This window comes from Pleurodeles waltl, chromosome 5 (genome assembly GCF_031143425.1).
Source record: "Pleurodeles waltl isolate 20211129_DDA chromosome 5, aPleWal1.hap1.20221129, whole genome shotgun sequence".
NCBI classification, from domain to species: domain Eukaryota; kingdom Metazoa; phylum Chordata; class Amphibia; order Caudata; family Salamandridae; genus Pleurodeles; species Pleurodeles waltl.
The window spans coordinates 1250248707-1250268606 of record NC_090444.1 but is presented as its reverse complement, the minus strand read 5'-3'; the positions used below and the strand labels follow the sequence as shown (position 1 = coordinate 1250268606).

Below are 19900 nucleotides of genomic sequence, written 5' to 3'. Positions count from 1 at the left end.
CCTGCGGGACCCTACTGGTGTTGGTGCTTCCAGTATGTGGTGCTGAGTGCTGTTCCTTATTCCTTGGCTGAGAAAAAGCTTTATGGTTGTTTCAAATCTCTCCTGGTTTGTTATGGTGTGCCTAGCCATGCCTGTGTGTTAGCCTTCAGTTAGTCCAAGTAGTTCAGAGACAAAGACACAACAACTTGAAGCCCTTACTAGCAAAATTGAAGGAGGTATGCCTCGAGAGACTACATCTGCAAATATAGCTGAGCTAAATGATGACTGTGCCTGGCCAGTACAATCCAACCAAGCTCTGACTTGTATTGTTTTTTTCTTCATTGAACCTGTGGGTTGTGCAAAGGTTCAGCAGTTGGTTGGTCACAACGGTAACTTGATCATAACGGGCCCGTGTGATTCTAGCTGAGCTACTTCATCATCAAGGTAGGTGCTTTCAAAGAGAAAAGTCTCTGACTGGGATATTTTAGGGACTACAGATTTTAAGATGTCCCCATTTTGAGGGACAGACACTAGTTACAATTAACACGGACAAATACTTATTTCCATAGACCCTGATAGTCGGCCACAAACCAAAAGACACTTTCCATTTCACTTGCAGGTTACTATTCCACTGTTTTCCAAATAGCCACTTTGCTTTATCTTTGTTTTAGCTTGTTTTGAGTGTTCACACTCAGTAGGATCAAACTGCTATTAATGGATTTCTACTGAACACCGCCAATTTAATAGCCTTCGGTCTATGACATCAGCTGGAACAAACATATGGTCAATAGGGCATCCTTGGCAACCATAACGGATTGTTGCAATTGCCAGAGTATCAGTCTTCAAGCGACCATCTAAATATAACAACCCATTATTTGCCAACCATCGACCCAACATCTGTACCTCCTCTTAGTCACAAAAAGAGGCAGTGGGAATATTACAATACTCTACTACCTCCTGCAAGAATTTGTCCAATTGCTTAGGATAGAAATGTGCATTGAAATCCCCAGCCATAATTACATAGCATCTGGAAATTTCCCAGCACCTTCTGAAAAAAATTGTCAAAATCAACACATTTATTAGTTCTGGAGTTATGGACTCCTCATTATGGATGAACACATTTATCAATATGAATTGACTACATTCATTGTTCTTCACCCATAGCTCTACTACTGAGATGTGTACTCCACTGGACAGGTTAATTATGTTGAGTCTTAATTGCCATAGTGGAAACTAAGGTCAGCCCCCGCAGAGGCTCAGTACTTCCCCCGCTGGCTACCTTTGCTGTTAATTGCTACAAAGCACTTGATGGCACTGTGCTCTTGCAATCAGGACTCCTGAAGGAACACTTCATGGTTTATTCTTACTCTTTGATCTAGATGACCAGTCCCTTTAAATTGCTTAAACCCATGTATATTCTAGTTTAAGATTCTCAGGCTGTGAAAGAACTCCACCTTCTCTGGGACATTCATCATGTTTTCCCACTCTTGCATGCCCTGATACTGCATGATGGGGCAAACCAATTATTCCACTCACACCTATAGAATGATCCTTTATACTCCACTGCCCAGTCATTATCGATTGCAAACCTCAAGTTCTCAGAGTAATGTACTCAGAAGGTTGGGCCCTGGTATTGCCCTACATTTGAGTAGGATGAAATAAACTCCCTCTGCTTCAGGATCAACTCTCCATGCAAACTTAGGATGGGGTTGCGACTGGGACCTTTCAGGCAAAGCTCACCCTTTGCATGGATCCTTATCTGCAGGCCAGCGTAAGATAAATCAATTTCTGCTTTAGGTACATGCTTGCTATAACAGATAAAATAAAATCAATTTTTGTTGGCTCCGTCCCCAACCTAAAATCCCACATGAGCCACATTTCCTGAGAAGATCCCAGAGAGTGAGGGAATCTGTAGGGTAATGGCCAACATTTTAGAATGATTTAATGGCTGCAATTTATTAGCTTTCTTCCGCCTGTGGATTTTATCTAACATCAGTGTACAGGACCCTGGTTTGAGAGTTGTGGGGGGGCTTGTCTATAGTAAGTGGGTAACTTAATTTCTCTTATCCATGACCTTAGGAGACTTAGGGGGTCATTACGACCTCGGCGGTCTTTTCGCAAGACCGCCGAGGTACCGCCGTGCTGAAGACCGCCAGTGGTGGCGGTCTTCCACGTCACGTATTATGACCGCTGGCAGCCCGCCGTCTTTTTCCGTACGGAAAGCCGCCAGCAGCCATACTGGCAGTCGGCGGGAAATTGGAGGCTGCTCAACCTCCTCCGCCATGTCAACAGAACACCGCCCATAGAATCACGTCCCATGATTCAGTGTGGCGGTGTCTGGTGACGGTGTGCTGGTGGCGGAGCTGCCCCCATGGATCCCGTCCCCTCCCGGAGGATCAACGGACAAGGTAAGTTGATCGTCCGTTAGGGGAGGGGGTGCGGGGGTGTTGTGTGTTGTGTGCGTGCATGGGGGTGTGCGTGTGAGTGTGTAGAGGGGGTGTGTGAGTGAGTGTATGCGTGCGGGGGTGTTGTGTGTATGGGAAATGTGTGCGGTTTGGACGGTGTGCATGTATGTTTGTATGTGTGTGGGTATGTGTTGTCAGTGTGTATGTGTGCGTGTAGGGGGCGTGTATGTGCATGTTGGGGGTGTGTGTGTGTAGGGGTGTGTATATGTGCATGTTGGGGGTCGGGGTGGGGAGGGGAGTTGTGCCACCTTTAGGGGGTGGCAGGGGGGTGGGAGTGTGGGGGGAGGATTCGTGGGGGGTAGTGGGGGTGGGGGAGACCCCTATCAGTGCCAGGGAAGGAATTCCCTAGCACTGATAGTGCCTACCGCCATGGATCTCATGGCGGTTCACAGCCACCCGAGATCCATGACGGTATGCAGGGTCCTGATACCGTCGGCGGTCTAGTGACGACCTCCGGGCTGGAGACCGCAATGTCCAGCCCAGCGGTCTTCACCGCCATGGCGGTCGGAATGGTGAAGTGGCGGATGACCGTGGCGGTAACCGCCACGGTCATAATTCAATTTTTTCTTCCGCCGGCCTGTTTGCAGTCTTACCACCGCTTTACCACCAAGCGCCAGGGTCGTAATGAGGGCCTTAGCTTCCTCCACTCTCCCAAAGGCAGAACTACTATTATGTTTAAATACTTGAACTTGGGCAGTGTGACTTTTCCTGGCTGGCCCACTTCTGCCTTGATTTAATGCCTTTTCTGTACCTGGCATACCTGTGACAGCAGGCATACATGGGGATGGGCAAGACTTTGCTCTCTTTTTGGCCTCAGACAATTTTTCGGAGGCTGTACTATTTCTCCCTTCCTGTTTTCTCTGTAGGACATCTTCCCTCAAGATACCCTCCTTCTCACCACTGTAGGTCCTCAGGAAAAATAATAATCTGAGGAAAATTTAAGGCACCCATGGCTCTATTGGCTTTGCCTAATTAGCATCGGGCATTTGGAAATATGTACCGAACTTGGGGACCTCTCGGGGCCCTGATGAGCATTTACATCATTTATTGATCCTGCATTATACACACTTGACTGTTCCCTCCAAAGAGCACATTTGTGTTAGCAAATAGTTGTAAACGTTACATAGTTCAGTATGATTCTCCTGGTGCTTGGAGTACTTGATTGGAACCGACAACCACAAGTGTCTCAAACATTCCTTGTAGCATCTTCTGCATAAGTAGGATGACACCCAGCAAGGACAATGAAGCAGAGGACTGAACATGAATTATTGCTGCTACAGATACCTTCATTTAGATCTGTCACCAGGATCAAAGGCTTTTTTTTATAAATCTTTTTATTGATTTCAAGCACAATAGGGAAAACCATGTTACAGAGACATTAAGTTCAGGTGTTACATTATGACTTGACGTATACCCTTGCTTCCCCGGCAGAGGCCTCTGTGACTTGGAGTGTCTCCCTCTTATCCGCATAAGCTCCAATATTTCACATTTCTGGAATTGCCTCTTGCCACAGGTTATGACAAATATCACCTCTATAGTCATTCCAATGATCCCAGGTCTTTGTCCATTTACGTGGTTAGCCTCGACCCTCATATATCACTTGTTCTGCCAGCATGCATCAATCCATGTCTTTTTTCCAGTCCTCCAAGTGGGGCAATTGTTCTGCCTCCCACAGTCAGGCTATGTTTAATTTGTGATGGCCCACCCCAGCATCACACAGATATGGTGCATCCAGGTCAATTCTGTTCCTTCCCATACATCCAGTAAACACAACTTCGCCAGGGGTGCAAGATTAGTCCCTAACACTTCATTCATGATGTCAGTAATCACCCCCCAGAATGTTTATATGTGTGAACAGGCCCAGTGTGTGTGAAAGTAGGTACCCTCCTGGCCACAACCCAGCTTGCAAGCTATGTTTATCGTTTTGCACATTTTGGCCTATATGATGTGGGCGTAGTATGTGCGATGTAGTATTTTTGGTTGTACCAGTCTGAAAACTGAGCATATAGCTATCGCTCTAGGGGAAGCAAGGGCCTCTTGCCATTCGTCATCTTCAGTTTTCCCTAGGTTGTTTGTCCATCACTCTTTCAAAATCATCAGTCAATCTGGCATATTGTATAGCATTCTCTTGTATGTTAGGGAGATAGTTTTCTGGGACATCCATCCATCCAACAATCTGTCCTCTAGGGGGTCAGAGTACAGTAGTATTGTGGCTTTCAATGGTACCGATTGAAGTGCATATCTAACTTATAAATACTGAAATATTTCAGTTGGAGCCAATTGATACTCCTGTTGTAGCTCTGTAAAAGGCACCACATCGCCCTGCTGCCATAAGTCTCCCCCTTTGAAGATGCCCATCAGGTCCCACCTTGCAAATCCCAGAAGTTGTTTCATTGTGTCCAGCGCTGCTCAGTCTCAGAGAGGTGTAGCTTTAGTGACAGTCCCTTTCTAACCCAATTTTTTACTGTGTGCCAAAGATCCAATACTATTCTCGTGGGGCCCCCTGAGTCGTTTATGTTGGTGGGATTCATAAAGAGCTAACAGGATCCCCTCTGGCTGCATTTGCATTTGTCAAGTTCGTATGCCAGCTCATCCAGAGGGCCAAATATCCAACCGTCGATGGTAGATAGTTGTGCTACCCAATAATATTTTTGGACATCTGGCAGGGTGATGCCGCCGTCGTACCAGCTCCTTGCCAGTTTGTGTTGTGTGATGCGTTGCCCCCCTTCCCAAAACAGTGTGCCTCTCTCCAGCTCAATATCACAGAAGTATGATCCAGACAAAGGATATGAGGCCAGATGTAGGAAGCATTTTGCACGTCGCAAACAGCTAAAATCGCTGTTTGCGACGTGCAAAATGCACTTTGCAATGCACAAAACCCGTTTTGCGATTCGGTTACTGAATCGCAAAACGGGGTTACGAGTCGCAATTAGGAAGGGGTGTCCCCTTCCTAATTGCGAGTCGCAGTGCAATGCAGGAAAACCAATCGCAGTTTGCACCCATTTGAAATGGGTGGTAACCCATTTGCAAAAGGGAAGGGGTCCCCATGGGACCCCTTCCCCGTTGTGAATGGAACTGCAAACATTTTTCAGAGCAGGCAGTGGTCCAATGGACCACTGCCTCCTCTGAAAAAATTAAACAAAATTAAACAAAAACGTTCATTTTTCGTTTTTGTAATGCATCTCGTTTTCCTGCCGGGGACAGCAGACCACCATGTCCGTGAATGCTTTTAAATAAAGTTTTTTTTTTTTAGCAATGCAGCCCAGGATGCATTTCAAACAAAAAAATGAAAAGTTTTCTCTTCATTTTTTTTCAGAGTAGGCAGTGGACCTCTACCTGCTCTGCAAAAATATTTACGTTACCATTCACAGAGGGGAAGTTGTCCCTGGGTACCCCTTCCCATTTGCGAATGGGTTACCACCATATTGAAGTTGGTGGTAAATGCCAATGTTTTGTGACTACATTCCTTGTCGCAAAGTGAGATTCGGTATTAGGAAGGGATGCCCTAAACATGCCCTTTCCTAAAACCGAATCGCAAAAGCAAAATGCGATTCAGTAAACAAGTTACAGAGTCGCATTTTGCTTTGTTCCATGGAAAAAAGCATTTTTCTGGTTGCAAACACTGGACAATTACAATGCAGGCCTGTGGAGGTGCAGTTGCACTTGCACTAAAAATTGGCAACAGAGGTAGAAGTGCCAACCTGAGCACAAGCTCACTTGCACCTCCACAGGCCTGCATTGTCAGGCCAGATAAATGCTTCACAGGCTATTCTAGTGGGAGGCACACTCAGAGCAATGTCCCACTAGTAGCAAAATGGTTTAGGAAAATCCCCGGTACAGGCCAGCTCTCCCACCTGGTGCTCCCTTTGGGGATCCACCAGGGGCTGGTTGTGGGTATTCTGGGCTTTTGCCACCTCAACTCCCCACTCACTTTGAGAAGGAACATGAAGCCTCCTGGGCTTTTGCCTGCCCCTGACTCACACCCTGCTCACCTTGAGAAAGAACATGAGACTTCCTTGGCACTAGCCCATCCCCAACTTCCCCCTCCCTTTGAGAAGGAACATGGGACCTCCTGGGCTTTGGCCCGTCCCAGACTCCTCTCTCACTGTGAGAAGGATGATGAGACCTATTTGTCACCTAGCTCCACAGGAAACTGCCTATGCAGACGTGAATCTTCCCCACCCGTGGTGGGAAGATAGCTAGCCCATCCAACTGAGGAACACCCCCCAATATCTTCCCAGCGTACACTGAGGAATCCCTTCCCTCTAGGATGGACACTTTGGGTCCTCCCAAAAATGCAAGTACAACATCTATTGACCTGTTGGATATCAGTGCACCTCCTCAGGTTGTGGTGTGTGAGTGTGTGTGCGAGTGCTTGTCTTACAAACCTGCCTGATATCTGTAGCACCGGGTATCGGTGCTGAGTGAGTGCATAGGAGTGACTGCCTGTGATTAACAACACTATGTGGTGGTGTTGCCCTAAATATTGATTCTTTCCAAGAGTGTATTACGTTTGACATTGGTTTGACCCATGCGGCCACTGTCCCACAAGGGTATTTCAAAGTGTTATAATTTTCTATCTGTACACATTACCGCTATTGCTGTGAACCGGGGTGCACCCTTTAAATGTGTGGGATTGAATTAGAATAATTGCTCTGGTGGGTCTCGTGCTGACATGAGGGTGCTTGGGTAAAGTAGGATCTTTCCCAAAGTGTACATATTACTGATGTTATTTTAACTCTGTTGGGACTGTTAACGCGTCCTTTTATGACTAATTTTACTCACATTGGGACTCGTTTTAGGCCAATGAATCTTTTGACCCTGATTGAAGACACCTTAGGACGAGATAGCTAATCAACATGTCAATCAATGGGTCAATAATGTCATCAATATTTATTAAAACAATGCAATTCACCTTAGTCAATGACATTTAATGAAACTCAGGATACACCATGACCTTTCAGTCATGAATAACCACACCAGTTTAGTACGATTTTGTGAAGTTTATTCCCTATTGATTACAATTCTACTAGTAAGTTTATTAGTCTCAAAACCCAGAAACACATTAGCATGGTCACAATGTGGCAACTCTGATAAGACTTCATCAAAGCAAGAATCACAAACAATAGAATATAACACGGCGTCAGCATAGGTTAACATTAGCGGAGTAACATCACGTTATTCAACAAAGCATAGATTCAGTCATTTGTCTATTTGCGTCAGTTTAGGAAACCCCTCTCCTAACCTTTAATTAGCATTGGCATGTTGGGCTTCATGCAAAACAATTTAGAAACACCAATTTGGAAAACATCTAACTATGGTCTCTGTCAAAAGAAGCAGTTGGTACCTAGAAAGGAAAAGCAAACAGACAATCACAATTTAATTGTCATATAGTTACCTTCTAGTTATTGGGTCAGCACTCAGGTTCGGTCTTCGTCCTCAGGACATCAGTTGATTCGCCATCAAGGATTCAGCTCCGGTAAAAGGGGGCACTTCCCTCATAAGGAGGTAAAGTGTAAACGGGCAATCTAAGGGCAAGGATGGTTCTAAAAATTAGCAAGTCACTAAGCAAAGTGACAAAGTCTCTGGATCACAGCAAATCACATCAGCATCTCCCCACTCCTACTGTAGTCTCCTACTCCCTAGTTCTAATTTACTTCCTGGTGTCAAGGGTTTTTATCCCCTTTTTTGTTGTACATTCCCCTAAAATCTGGTTGGACAAGGGGTTGCACCCCACTATCTCTATCCAATTAACTTAACATTAGGTCATCGAATTTGTCACCCCATAACAGTTCTCACGTATTTTATTGGTCCTTATGATTGACGTCTTTAGCGGGTGGAATGTCCAGTATGATTTCATAGTCTTGTGGTCCTTTGCACCTCTTCGGTCATTGCTCCATTGTCTGTACCGGTTTAGGCGACCTTGTACCTACGACTGGTCTACAGTGTTGCGTTCAGCTAAAAGGTTTCTATAAGCAAGTCGAATTTCACAAGAACGGATCTACTACAGTTACATTCAGCTTCTAGTTTGGAGAAAAACAAGAGTTCATGTCCTTCAGCAAGTCAGCATACTGCACGTTAGAAAAATACATTTAATATGAGAGTCAGACAGCTAGGCCACGACTCTTGCTAACTAAGGCCTAATGATTTATTAGCAAAACTCTTACATATGTCTATTATTATTAGTGTAAAATCATATTATAACATATCAATTTCAACATTATTAGTCAGTTTCATTAGTCCCCGTATATATTGACGGCCACTCCCCGTGGGCACATTTCAAACGCACGTTATAGCAAAGTACATTAATACAGTTTCTATGCGGCATTATTATACATTAGTTCATAAACATTTCATGTTAATATAGATTATATAAGCTACGCTCCCTCAGGACTAGTACTGCTAGTGATATTTCCAAATGCGATTTATGCCCAGAGATACATCATGTTCATGCTGTGTTAATTAACATGTGTTGAATACAAACTTTATTTGCATACACCTTGTGTGTGGTCTCTTTTAAGACAATCAGTGTGTTTGTTGTGCGAAAGTGATGTGCGAATGCTTTACACAGTGCCCCTGTGGTATGCTTGACTGCTCAGTGCCAAGCTACCAAAGGGTGAGCACAGGTTATACAGTGAGTGTAATCACCCACTCCTAATGGGAGTGATAGGTTCTGCCTGGCAGGTGCCTTGCCCCAGCCAACCAGAGCGTGCCGCCTTCAGCAATGTCACTTGCTAGTGTTGATATGAATAGACAACACAACACTGATGTTTTAAATTAACAAGCAAGGAGGACAAATACTGCCAGCAGAAATGCAATATCGGTGACATTGGCCCATTTGCCACCAGAATTCTCTAAGAGAGGAAGATCTTCCAGTAACAGTTAACAGCCAATCACATTGGCTCAGTTGTACAACACAAGACAACCATGAATAAAGTTTGCTACGAGAAGCATTCAAGTCATGGGAAAACCCAAGGCTAGGCCTTTTCTCACTGTGCGCAAACAAAAAATTCCAATCTTTCGCAACCAGATACCTTGAGCAAGGTACTGAGGTAATGTGTTTTTAATCACATGGTCAGGGAAATAGGCATATAACTTTACTCTACTCATTAATTGTTAGAGTCACCACAAGTGGAAACAAAAACAATGTCATATTATACTAATTTCTCTGACGTGGCCCAGACAATCCTGGTTCACTGACATGCAGCACCCAGTGGAAGTGCCATCCATTCCACTGGGATGAATCTCCTGTCCAGATTCACAAACAAGCCCAGTAGCAAAATACATGCTCCTTGAAACTATGAGCTTGGCACTTTAAATTTTCTCGTTTATGCTTTCCTGCAGTCTGTTGAAACATCTGTACGCAGTCAAGGGTGTTGTCCATTAACAGAACATTCACAGTTAAATGGAAGCGATTTAATATCTGGTGTTCTTAAAAAAGTCTTCCTCCACTCTAAGTACAACCCCATCAACTTTGTCCTACCTAAGAGGACTGGCTCCTACGGGCTTCAGCTATGCATTGATTAAAGTACATTTCACAGGCATACGGTGGTACCTTCAACCTCAGAACCATCCTTCTAAATGATCACACAGGATTGTTAAGAAATTTGTAAAATATATTTTCAGTGCCTTATCTCTGCTGAGAAATCTGCCAGCAAAATGTGAGCCCAACACAGTATTGTCCATGACAATTACTGTCGATCTGCCGGGCTGTCCTCAATATCTCTCTTGAAACACAGCAGTACTGCAAGACCTTACTTCAGCTAGATGTGATGAACAGTTACAGAAATACAGGCATATGCAGTCAAAGAACCAAACAACCTTATTTGCAAATCACCAGGGATATAATCACACTGTGTACTAATGCATACCTACTAACTTTCACCTCCATTAACTAATCATTCTCAAAACATCCTTTTAGCACTCTTTGAATGCAGCCTTATCAACAGAAAAAAATAATTCAGAAAGTATGATCAGTTGCTGGTAGCATTCATTAATTCATGAAAGGGTTATCCTTTGTTGAAAAAAGGAATCTCCAGATGGGTAGCAGCAGGCATTACCTACTTGCATATAAAAGTGGAATAATCACTTATTAGGACACTCACAATCCATTTTGTTGTAAAGACCTCTTCGACTTGAGTTGGTCACCCCTGTTTTTAGCTTCAATTTACATTTAATATTTTATTAATTTTAGCTAAGCTGCTTTTAGCAATGGCATTTACATACATTTCTTGCATGATAGTTTTCTAGGAATCTGTGGTAGGAGTTGCTTGTTTAGTTAGCCTTTGCACACCATGCAATCTGTACTTCCTGTTCAAGGATAGGAACACTATGTAGGAAAGTACCATCTATATGGCATGGTCACCCACACTTTTTGCTTGCTGTCAGTATGCTTTCACTGGGATACTGCTAACTAGGACCTCAGTGATTGTGCTCTCTCCCTGTAAATTAGGTTGCTTCGGACTTTGCATAACCCACAATTGGCATACTGGTGTGTCCATATAAGTCCCTAGTCAGTGCTTAATTTGTAAATATAAATGTGCCGGTGCCCAAAGATCTCCTCTGAAACACGCAGCTGTTGCAAGTAAATGTGCGAGCACAGAATTGTGAGACAGCGTAATCCTGAAGCCACCTCAGCCCTTTTAGTCAATTTATAGCCACTCCCTCCCCATTCAGCTCACTGCTTGCAGCTTTCTGCTTTCTCCCTTTGTGACACTTTTTTGTTTTTTTCTTCCTCTGTCTTTCCCATATGTGTCTTTTGCTCACAGCAAATGCTTGAGGCAGAAAAATAAGTGCCAGCCCTCAAAAATAAGTGCTGCTGTCCTGCACCAGAAACCACCGGCTCAAATTAAGCACTGTACCTAGTATAGGGTACTTAAGTACCCAGCTCATTGGGGCACCAGGGGTTTCCCATGGGCTGCAGCATGTATTATGCCATCCATGGGAGCCCATACAAAATGTGTTTGCAGGCCTGCTATTGCAGCCTGCCTGAAAAGGTGCATGCACCCTTTCACCACAGGTCACTGCACCAGGTCACTGTAAGTCACCCCTGTGGTAGGCCCTTCTAGCCCAGAGGGCAGGGTGCAGGTGTCTGTGTGTGAGGGCACCCCTTCATGAGCAGAGGTGCCCCTACAAGCTGCATCTCCATTACACTGGACTTCGTAAGGGCAGGGAAGCAAGTTTACCCGTGTACTGGACACAGGTCAGTCAGTCCCTGTGCCCAGCTACATAAAGGTAACTCTGAACCTGGGCATGTTTGGTATCAAACATGTCAGAATCATACCCCAATACTGTCGTCAGTATTGGTTGTATGATCCCATGCTCTGTGGTTGCTCCTTAGGGGCTCCTCAGCATTGCTCTTACCAGTCTTCTAGGGTTTTCCAGGCAGCCCACGCTGCCACCCCTCAGACAGGTTTCTGCCCTCCTGTTGCTTGATCAGCTTAGGCAGAGGAAGGCATAACAAAGGATTTCTTGTGGGAGAGGGAGGTAACACACTCTCCCTTGGAAATAGGTGTTAGATGGCTTAGGAGGGGTAGCATCCCCAAGCCACCGGTATGCATTGAAGGGCACATTTGGTGCCATTCTTGCATAAACCGGTTTGCACCAGTCCACAGATTCCGGGTCCCTGCTCTGGGGTGAAACTGTACAAGGGAAAGTGGAGTGACCGCTCCCCTGTCCATCACCACCCTAGGGCTGGTGCCCAGAGCTCCTCCAGGTGGCCACTTGATTCTGCAGAGGCCCCGGGGAGCATCTGAGTGGCTAGGTCAGGTAGGTGACATCACAGCCCCCTCCTGATAGGTGTTCACCCACTAGGTGATCAATTCCCCTTCCTGGGCTATTTAGGCTCTACCTCTTGGGTGGGTCCTCAGATTCAACATGCAAGATTCCAGCAGGACTTCTCTGCATCATTTACTTCATCTTCTGGCCACTGGGAATGCAACTGGACCCTCCAGGAACCAACAATTTGCAACTATGTCAATGACTCCACTCTGCAACACTGTTTCTCCAGCTCCTTCCAGCAACTGCAACATTTCCCCAGCTGTGCATTCTCTTATGGTTGACAAGGCTTCAGCCTGCACAAGAAGTAAGAAGGAACCTCCCTTGGAGTGAAGGAGTCACTCCCCTGCATCTGCATGCACCAACTGCAACAACGACTGGCTGTGTGGATCCTCTCTCTTCTGGAACTGCATGGATCCTGCATCACAGGTGGTAATCTGGAGTGGTCCCCTTGGTCCTCTCTACCAGCTGTCTAACTTGGGAGATGGTAACCCTTGCCTTTCCTTCCAGGACAGTACCCCTGTGGACTGTGACTTCTGCAGCTACCAAGGCTTGTTTGCTCTTCCTCAAAGGGATCTTCAGGCTCCGTGTAGCCCCAGCACTTTTAACTGCAAAGCACAGTCTTCTACCAGCTGCTCAAGCGATGTGGAACACTCCTCCGGGTGTGCTGAGTGGGCCTCGCTGCGACTCCTGTGTCTGCTGCCAGTGGATTGCCTGTGGGGCTGCATCCTCTTCATGTGACTCTCCCAGCTGCTGAGGGTCACAATGGACTCCCCTCCTTGAAGGGTGAGTAGTGGCTCCTGCCACCACTAGAAACTCCAACGTGAACTGGACTTGGTCCCCTTCCTTTGCAGGTCCTCTTCTGTCAGGATCCACCTTTGGATTCTTCCAGTCTTGGTTGGGTCTTGCATAATCCTTTTCCAAAGTCCTCCTGTTGGTTCTGGGGAAAACCAGGTACTTACCTCTGCTGTCCTGGTCACTGAGGGTCACTCTGGTACTCACCTCTTCAGGTTCCTAGTTCCTCCAACTCCCTTCCACTGATTCCTCTTCCTTGGGTAGGGGACTGCCTTTCACATTTCACTTTTTTAACATATTGTTTGACCTTCCCCTAAGGCCCACATTATTTGCTATTGCTTTTTCCAATGCTCATTACTTTCTATGCTATTTACTGATTGCTAATGTGTACATAATAGTGTGTTTACGTACCTTGAGTTGCGGGACTGCTTATTCAGTTTTCTATTATTTGTGTTACCCTAATAAAGTACCTTTATTTTTGCAACACTGCGTGGTTCTTTCATGTGTGTAAGTGCTGTGCGACTATAGTGGTATTGCATACGCTTTGCATGTCTCCTAGGTTAGTCTTGGCTGCTCATCCACAGCAACCTCTAGAAAGCCCTGGACACTGCCTACACCGCACTAATAGGGGATACCTGGACCTGGTATAAGGTGATAACACCATAGGTGCTCACCACACACCAGGCCAGCTCCCTATCAATCAATCAATCAATCAATTTGTAAAGCGCACTACATACCCGTGAGGGTTTCAAGGCGCTGGGTGGGGGTGGGGGGGTGCTGCTACTGCTCGAAGAGCCAAGTCTTGAGGAGTTTTCTGAAGGAAAGAAGGTCCTGGGTATGTCGTAGATCCGGCAGGAGGGTGTTCCAGGTCTTGGCGGCGAGGTACGAGAATGATCTGCCGCCAGAAGAATTGCGTCGGATGCGGGGGATGGAGGCGAGGGCGAGGTTAGCGGAGCGGAGGTGCCGGGTGGGGGTGTAGAAGCTGAGTCTGTTGTTCAGGTATGATGGTCCGGTGTTGTTGAGTGCCTTGTGTGTGTGGGTGAGGAGCTTGAAGGTGATCCTCTTGTTGACGGGGAGCCAGAGAAGGTCTCTTAGGTGGGGGGTGATGTGGCAGTGGCGAGGGATGTTGAGGATGAGTCGGGCGGAGGCGTTTTGGATGCGTTAGGGGCGTTGGAGGAGTTTGGATGAGATACCGGTGTAGAGGGTGTTGCCGTAGTCGAGTCTGCTGCTGACGAGGGCCTGGGTTACTGTTTTTCTTGTTTCTGTTGAGATCCATTTGTAAACTCTGCAAAGCATGCAGAGGTTGTTGTAGCAGGAGGAGGAGATGGCGCTGACCTGTTTTTACATGGAGAGTGAGGAGTCGAGGGTGAAGCCGAGGTTTCGTGCGCTGTCGGTGGGTGTCGGTGGGGGACCCAGCATGGGCTGCCACCATGAGTTGTCCCAGGCGGAGGGGAAGCGCCCAAGGATGAGGACCTCTGTTTTGTCCGAGTTCAGTTTTAGCCGGCTGTCTCTCATCCAGTCGGCGATGGCTTTTAGTCCCTCGTGGAGGTTGGTTTTGGCGGTGTGCGGGGCCTTGGTGAGGGAGAGGATGAGTTGGGTGTCGTCCGCGTAGGAGATGATGTTGAGGTTGTGCTGACGGGCCACTTGTGCGAGGAGGGCCATGTAGATGTTGAATAGCGTCGGGCTGAGGGATGAGCCCTGGGGTACGCCGCAGATGATGTTGAAGGCTTTGGATTGGTACGGGGGGAGGCGGACTCTTTGGGTTCTGCCGGCGAGAAAGGATGTGGTCCATTCGAGGGCCTGGTCCTGGATTCCTGCTGCGTGGAGGCGGGATTTTAGGGTGTGGTGACAGACACACTATACACGATATCCTGACCTGAAAAGGGCAGAGGGCATTCCAGCTATGACCATCCTGGGACAAATGCTGTGTGATATGCAGCTTGCTGGCGCTAATCCACCAGCCTCCTGAGAGGATTGCCATCTACACCGCAGGCCCACTCCTGACACTGTCTTCAGCTATGGGGTTGGGGCTAATCCCTTAGATCCGACCAGGCAGAGGGGTATACCCACTATGCTCTCAGCATAGTTTAGGGTAGGTAGGAACCTCCAGAACTTCTAGAATGTCTAGATCCACATTCACCATGGTTGAGTTGTTTATCTTCTTTACCATGTTTGTAATGCTGATTACTTTGTTTCATATGCCTAATCATCACAGTTCACTGTATGTCAGATTGCAATTGTTTCAATAAATGTATTGAAAACATATCTTGCATAAGTAATACCACAAAAGGGTAAGATCTGTTTCCATAACTTCCTTAGGGAGTCAGAGTGTCATGTTGAGGTTGCCATAATCACCTTCCATCCTAGTAGGTTTGGGGGTTTGGCTGAGGCACTGTGAGCTAGCCAGGAATTGGGCAGACGGTTACTTAGGGTGTAGATGTACTCAGTCTCCTACATTTTGAAGTTCTGCTGTCCTAAATATGCAGTCTTATTATCTGAGTAGGAACCATGTAACAATTCTACAATAAATATGGCAGCTTCAGAGGTGCACCATGTGAGAGTGCACATTATGGGCATCTGCTGTGCAACTACAAGGAGAAGTTGCCTCACCATCACTATTGCTTAGATTGAATAGCAAACAGAGATACAGCAGTGGAAAAAGCAGTTTGTTATCATCTTTTCAGATAAGGTGAGCCTTTCTATCATTATCCCACCTTTCGCAATGTTGATGTGTTGATACTGCTTACTCTTCACATTCAAGCATGTGAATCTCTGTAAGATGCAATGCTGGAATAGAAAAAAGTTACTTACCTCTAATTATGCACCCCACATTTGCAGCCCTTCCTCTTGCAAGATAGAGACTCAGCTTCAGTCATTTGCTTTTTTATTCTCCTGCTGGAAGTGTAAGGTGAGGAGACTTCTGGGACAAGCAGAATTCAGGACTCTCTCACCTCACTGGCTGACTTTGCGTCTTTTCCACTGGGGGTATTGTACTACTAACATAACACTGGTTTGAAGCCTGTCAGGCGGTTAAACTGTATACAGCTGTTGTAAGGTTACCACAGAACTCCCACTGTGATGATGGGGAGAGATGCAAGAACTTTAATTTATGAAAGATACCAATGCTGGGCAAATGATGCTGATAAGTGATTTGTTTTAATTTCTTTGCCCTCCTGTAGAAACATGCCCTTCTTGCAGGACTTTTAAAACAGAAAATAAGTCCAATATTTCTTTGCTTAACCGTCCTTCCTTCCCACAGCATTAAACACACAGCACATTTCTGTGGTGACCCGCCTTTCAACTACAGGAATTTAACAAGCATGCCCTCAGTGCAGGGCCCAGAAATGCTGCCCCCAAAGGCCTGTCCTACATTGTAGAATTTGTAAATCGAAATGTAAAAATAAAAGGTACACTGCCCTTCGGGATCTTTAAAAATACTACATCGGTCTGTAGGGGCTTCCCTTTATGCGTGTCATTTAAAAACACAAACCTCAAGCTGGCTTTTCCTTGGTTACAGTCCCTGTGCCGGACTATAGCATGTATAACACCTAGGGATATGTTTCTAAGGGTGGTGAAGGCATAAATGGTAGCACGTCCGACTCCACAAAAAAATCAGCATATCGAAAGCAGTGGACCAACAAATGGCTTATCATACTTCACTAATCCACAGAGTTCCTGCACGATTCTTATAAGCATATTACATTTAGGAGAGAGCAAAGGGGAGAGCATGATATCAAAATTATGTCCACGTAATACAGGGTTGGTAATAGCATAGTTGCAGGTATCTTGTCAAGGAACAGAAAGGGCAGGACGTGCATCCAAAAGTATAAAGAAAACAAATAATTTACTCCATGAAGATTAGGCCTATAGAGCTAGCCGAACCAAACCAAGCAAATTCCAGAGATAGCAAATGGCGAGTTTAGTATAAAGTACTGTAGAGATGTGACGAATAAAAAGCAAAACATAATCAAAATATTTGCAATTGTCTCCACAGATGCCTACACCGAAGATGACCTCATGCTCTACTGGAAGAATGGCAATGACTCCTTAAAAACAGATGAAAGGATATCACTGTCCCAATTTCTTATCCAGGCTTTTCACACCACTACAAGACTTGCCTTTTACAGCAGTACAGGTTATTTTGATTTAAGAACAAAGTGTTGCCTGAAGAAAAATGGCACATTCTTCTATTGTTAATTTATGAGCTGTGGATCGACGTCAGAGCATTGTTGGGCTTTATAATGTGTTTCAATGAGATAACCACACTACAATGTGACACAAACAACCCCTGAGGTTTCCGGAAAGCTTTCAAGATCATCTGTGTTGACTACAGATAGCCAGGATAGCAGCTCTTAACCCTGGTTTACTCTTTGGTACCCCTGACACTATCCTTGCTATCTGTGGTCTCAGAGGTCAAAAAGGGAGTAAGATGAAGGAAAAGCGAAAATCCTGTAGCATCCTCTTCTTTCGCTTTCCTAGTTCTTCAGTAGCAAAAAGGAGAATCTTTAGGGGCCAAAGTCACATTTCTCATGTACTCTTATGTTATAGTATGCTTGATGCCACTACTATTAGCGGTAGTATTTTAGTGAATGAATGTATATACTCAAGACTCTACATTTTTTAACAAATATTGTGCTTCTAAATGTACCTACAGTAAACACACTAGGACAACCTAATTGTCCTTCAGGAGATGGGTATCTATAGATAGCACATATACAAGGGCAAAATAAATTATTTAGCATGATTGAATCCGTAATTCTATGAATTGGTAACACAGAATCCATTCCACATTTAATTAAACTGTATAAAGAGACATTTTGGTCATACAATGTATGAAATATATAAAATGTCTATGGAAATGCGTACTCTGTGCTGGGTCTCTAAAATATGTAGAGCAACGTAATTTTGCTTACACATATGATTTTATCAATACTATATCGCTTAATGGTGGAGATTTTTTTAATACTAGGCCTGGGTTGTAATCCTCTGTGAAGTGCCGGAAAAACTCCACCACGCTACGCAGTGTTCTGTGAGTGGTGGAATTTGGTGTTCTTGTTCTAGCTGATTTTCAGCACCAGGAGTTTCTCCCGTGCTGTAAAATCAGCGCGTACAGTATCGCACGGAGTGCCAGATGACGTTATCTTCTTTCTGCCTCTCGAGTAGATTTTCTACTTAAGCGGCAGCATCCTCAATGTGAGCGTCAGCTTTCTCAACGCAGACATTCGCAAACTGCTGTGACCGCCCACATTAAGAAATCTCGCTCACCCTCACCAACAAATTGATGTCTCTCACTCACCAACTTAACGTTGGCAAGTCACGTGAGAGAAAAAACTTCTCTCGTCACTTCGCAGAGCTTTTTGGAACTCTGCGCTCCATGTGGAGCGGCAAAACTCTGTGAACTCCATCAGAGGAGCGGAATTCTTCACCCACCGCTATTCAATACATGGTAATTACAGTTTAGTTTTTTTTCAATACTAAATCAAACAAGCATGAATTAATATTAACAGACACACAACAGGCACACAAGAGTGCGCAACACCTAATGTGACAAGTGGAATAGTCAAGCGAAAAGAAGATAATAATGTGGTGTTTCGAAATCCAAAACCTATGGGTGACTAATCCGGGACCAACACCTTACTCCGCTGGAGTGAATCAGTGAAAAAACAAAACCTTCAGTCAAAAAAGGACATGCACTATGGTGTCATGCAGCTAGCTAATAAGGTCAAGGTAAGTCTCACTTATTGATTATCAACTCTGACAAGGAATAATCAATGCATATAAACAGTAGGCTATTCCTATAAAGAAGTAATCAATTACTGAATTAATCGTGACAGAAACAGTGGGATATCTATGCATAACCATTAAGATCAAAAGAGGCTCACCTAATGAGGGAGGTATGGACGAATAAGTCACCTACAAAGAAAGAAAGGCTGTATCTCAATAAATGCTCAAAGACATACAATTTAGAGCAGGGTGAAACTGCGTGAAGGAAAGCACTTACCATGAGGTTGAACAATGGGAATGAAGCACCCAACAGCCGAACGCTAAAGAGGTCTGAACTTGTGCCCTGTGTTTGCACCTTAAAAAAGGGATCTCAAGGAAAGGCAATAACAGTCCGTGCATCTGAAGATGATGAAGGGAATAAATCTGCCATCCTGAAACATCTACATATAAAGTAGAACTCAAAGCTAAAATGGAAGTGTTACCATACATTGTACCGATAACAAGTATATAGTTATAAGGAATAAAAGGCACTGTTGAGCACTGTAAGGAAAGCAGTTTATTATATGGCGATGTTATGCAACCTCACCTTGCACTAAAAAAAAACATCTGAGGTCCATTCAGGCTCGTTTGCAAAACCTTAGCTCAAATTTAGGCAGCGTTGCCTTAGAGCAGTTAGACGTTTACAAAGGAATAATTGCAAAGTATTTATAAATACCAAAACAGTTGAATAAGATGGAAACACGACCATTTATATGAACAGCTCTTTTATGAACTTTTTGATACTAAAACTAACAAAATCCACCAGAGGGTACTGGAGATATAAATTGTTAAGTAAATAGTAAATCACTGCAGTTCACTCAAATCACAAACAAGCATTGGCAACTAACACCATTACTTTGAAACCTTTTGGAAACTTCTATAAAGTTATGTTGGGCTAATGCAGCATGCTTTTGGTGACCAACTCTTGCAAAGAGTGAGTCACAGGGGCCAATATGACCTAGTAAGACAGTTACCTTGCAGTCAGAGCCCCCTCCCCTTTAAAGGAGTAGATACAGGATGCTGAAGATGGTTAGGATGCTGGTCCAGTGATGAGGGTTTGTTTCTGGGGCTAAACCTCTGTCCACTATCACAGTGGGGTGAATTTGGCCATGGGATGAATG

The 19900-nt window shown here is 44.9% G+C and overlaps 1 protein-coding gene across 1 annotated transcript in view; it reads left to right on the top strand.

The window, feature by feature from the left end:
- Positions 1-19900, top strand: part of LOC138296400 (gamma-aminobutyric acid receptor subunit rho-1-like) — a 459035-nt gene that overhangs the window by 309717 nt on the left and 129418 nt on the right. The window contains exon 7 of the mRNA XM_069235486.1: positions 17011-17151. Coding sequence (XP_069091587.1) covers positions 17011-17151 — 141 coding nt within the window. The remainder of the gene's footprint in view (positions 1-17010; positions 17152-19900) is intronic.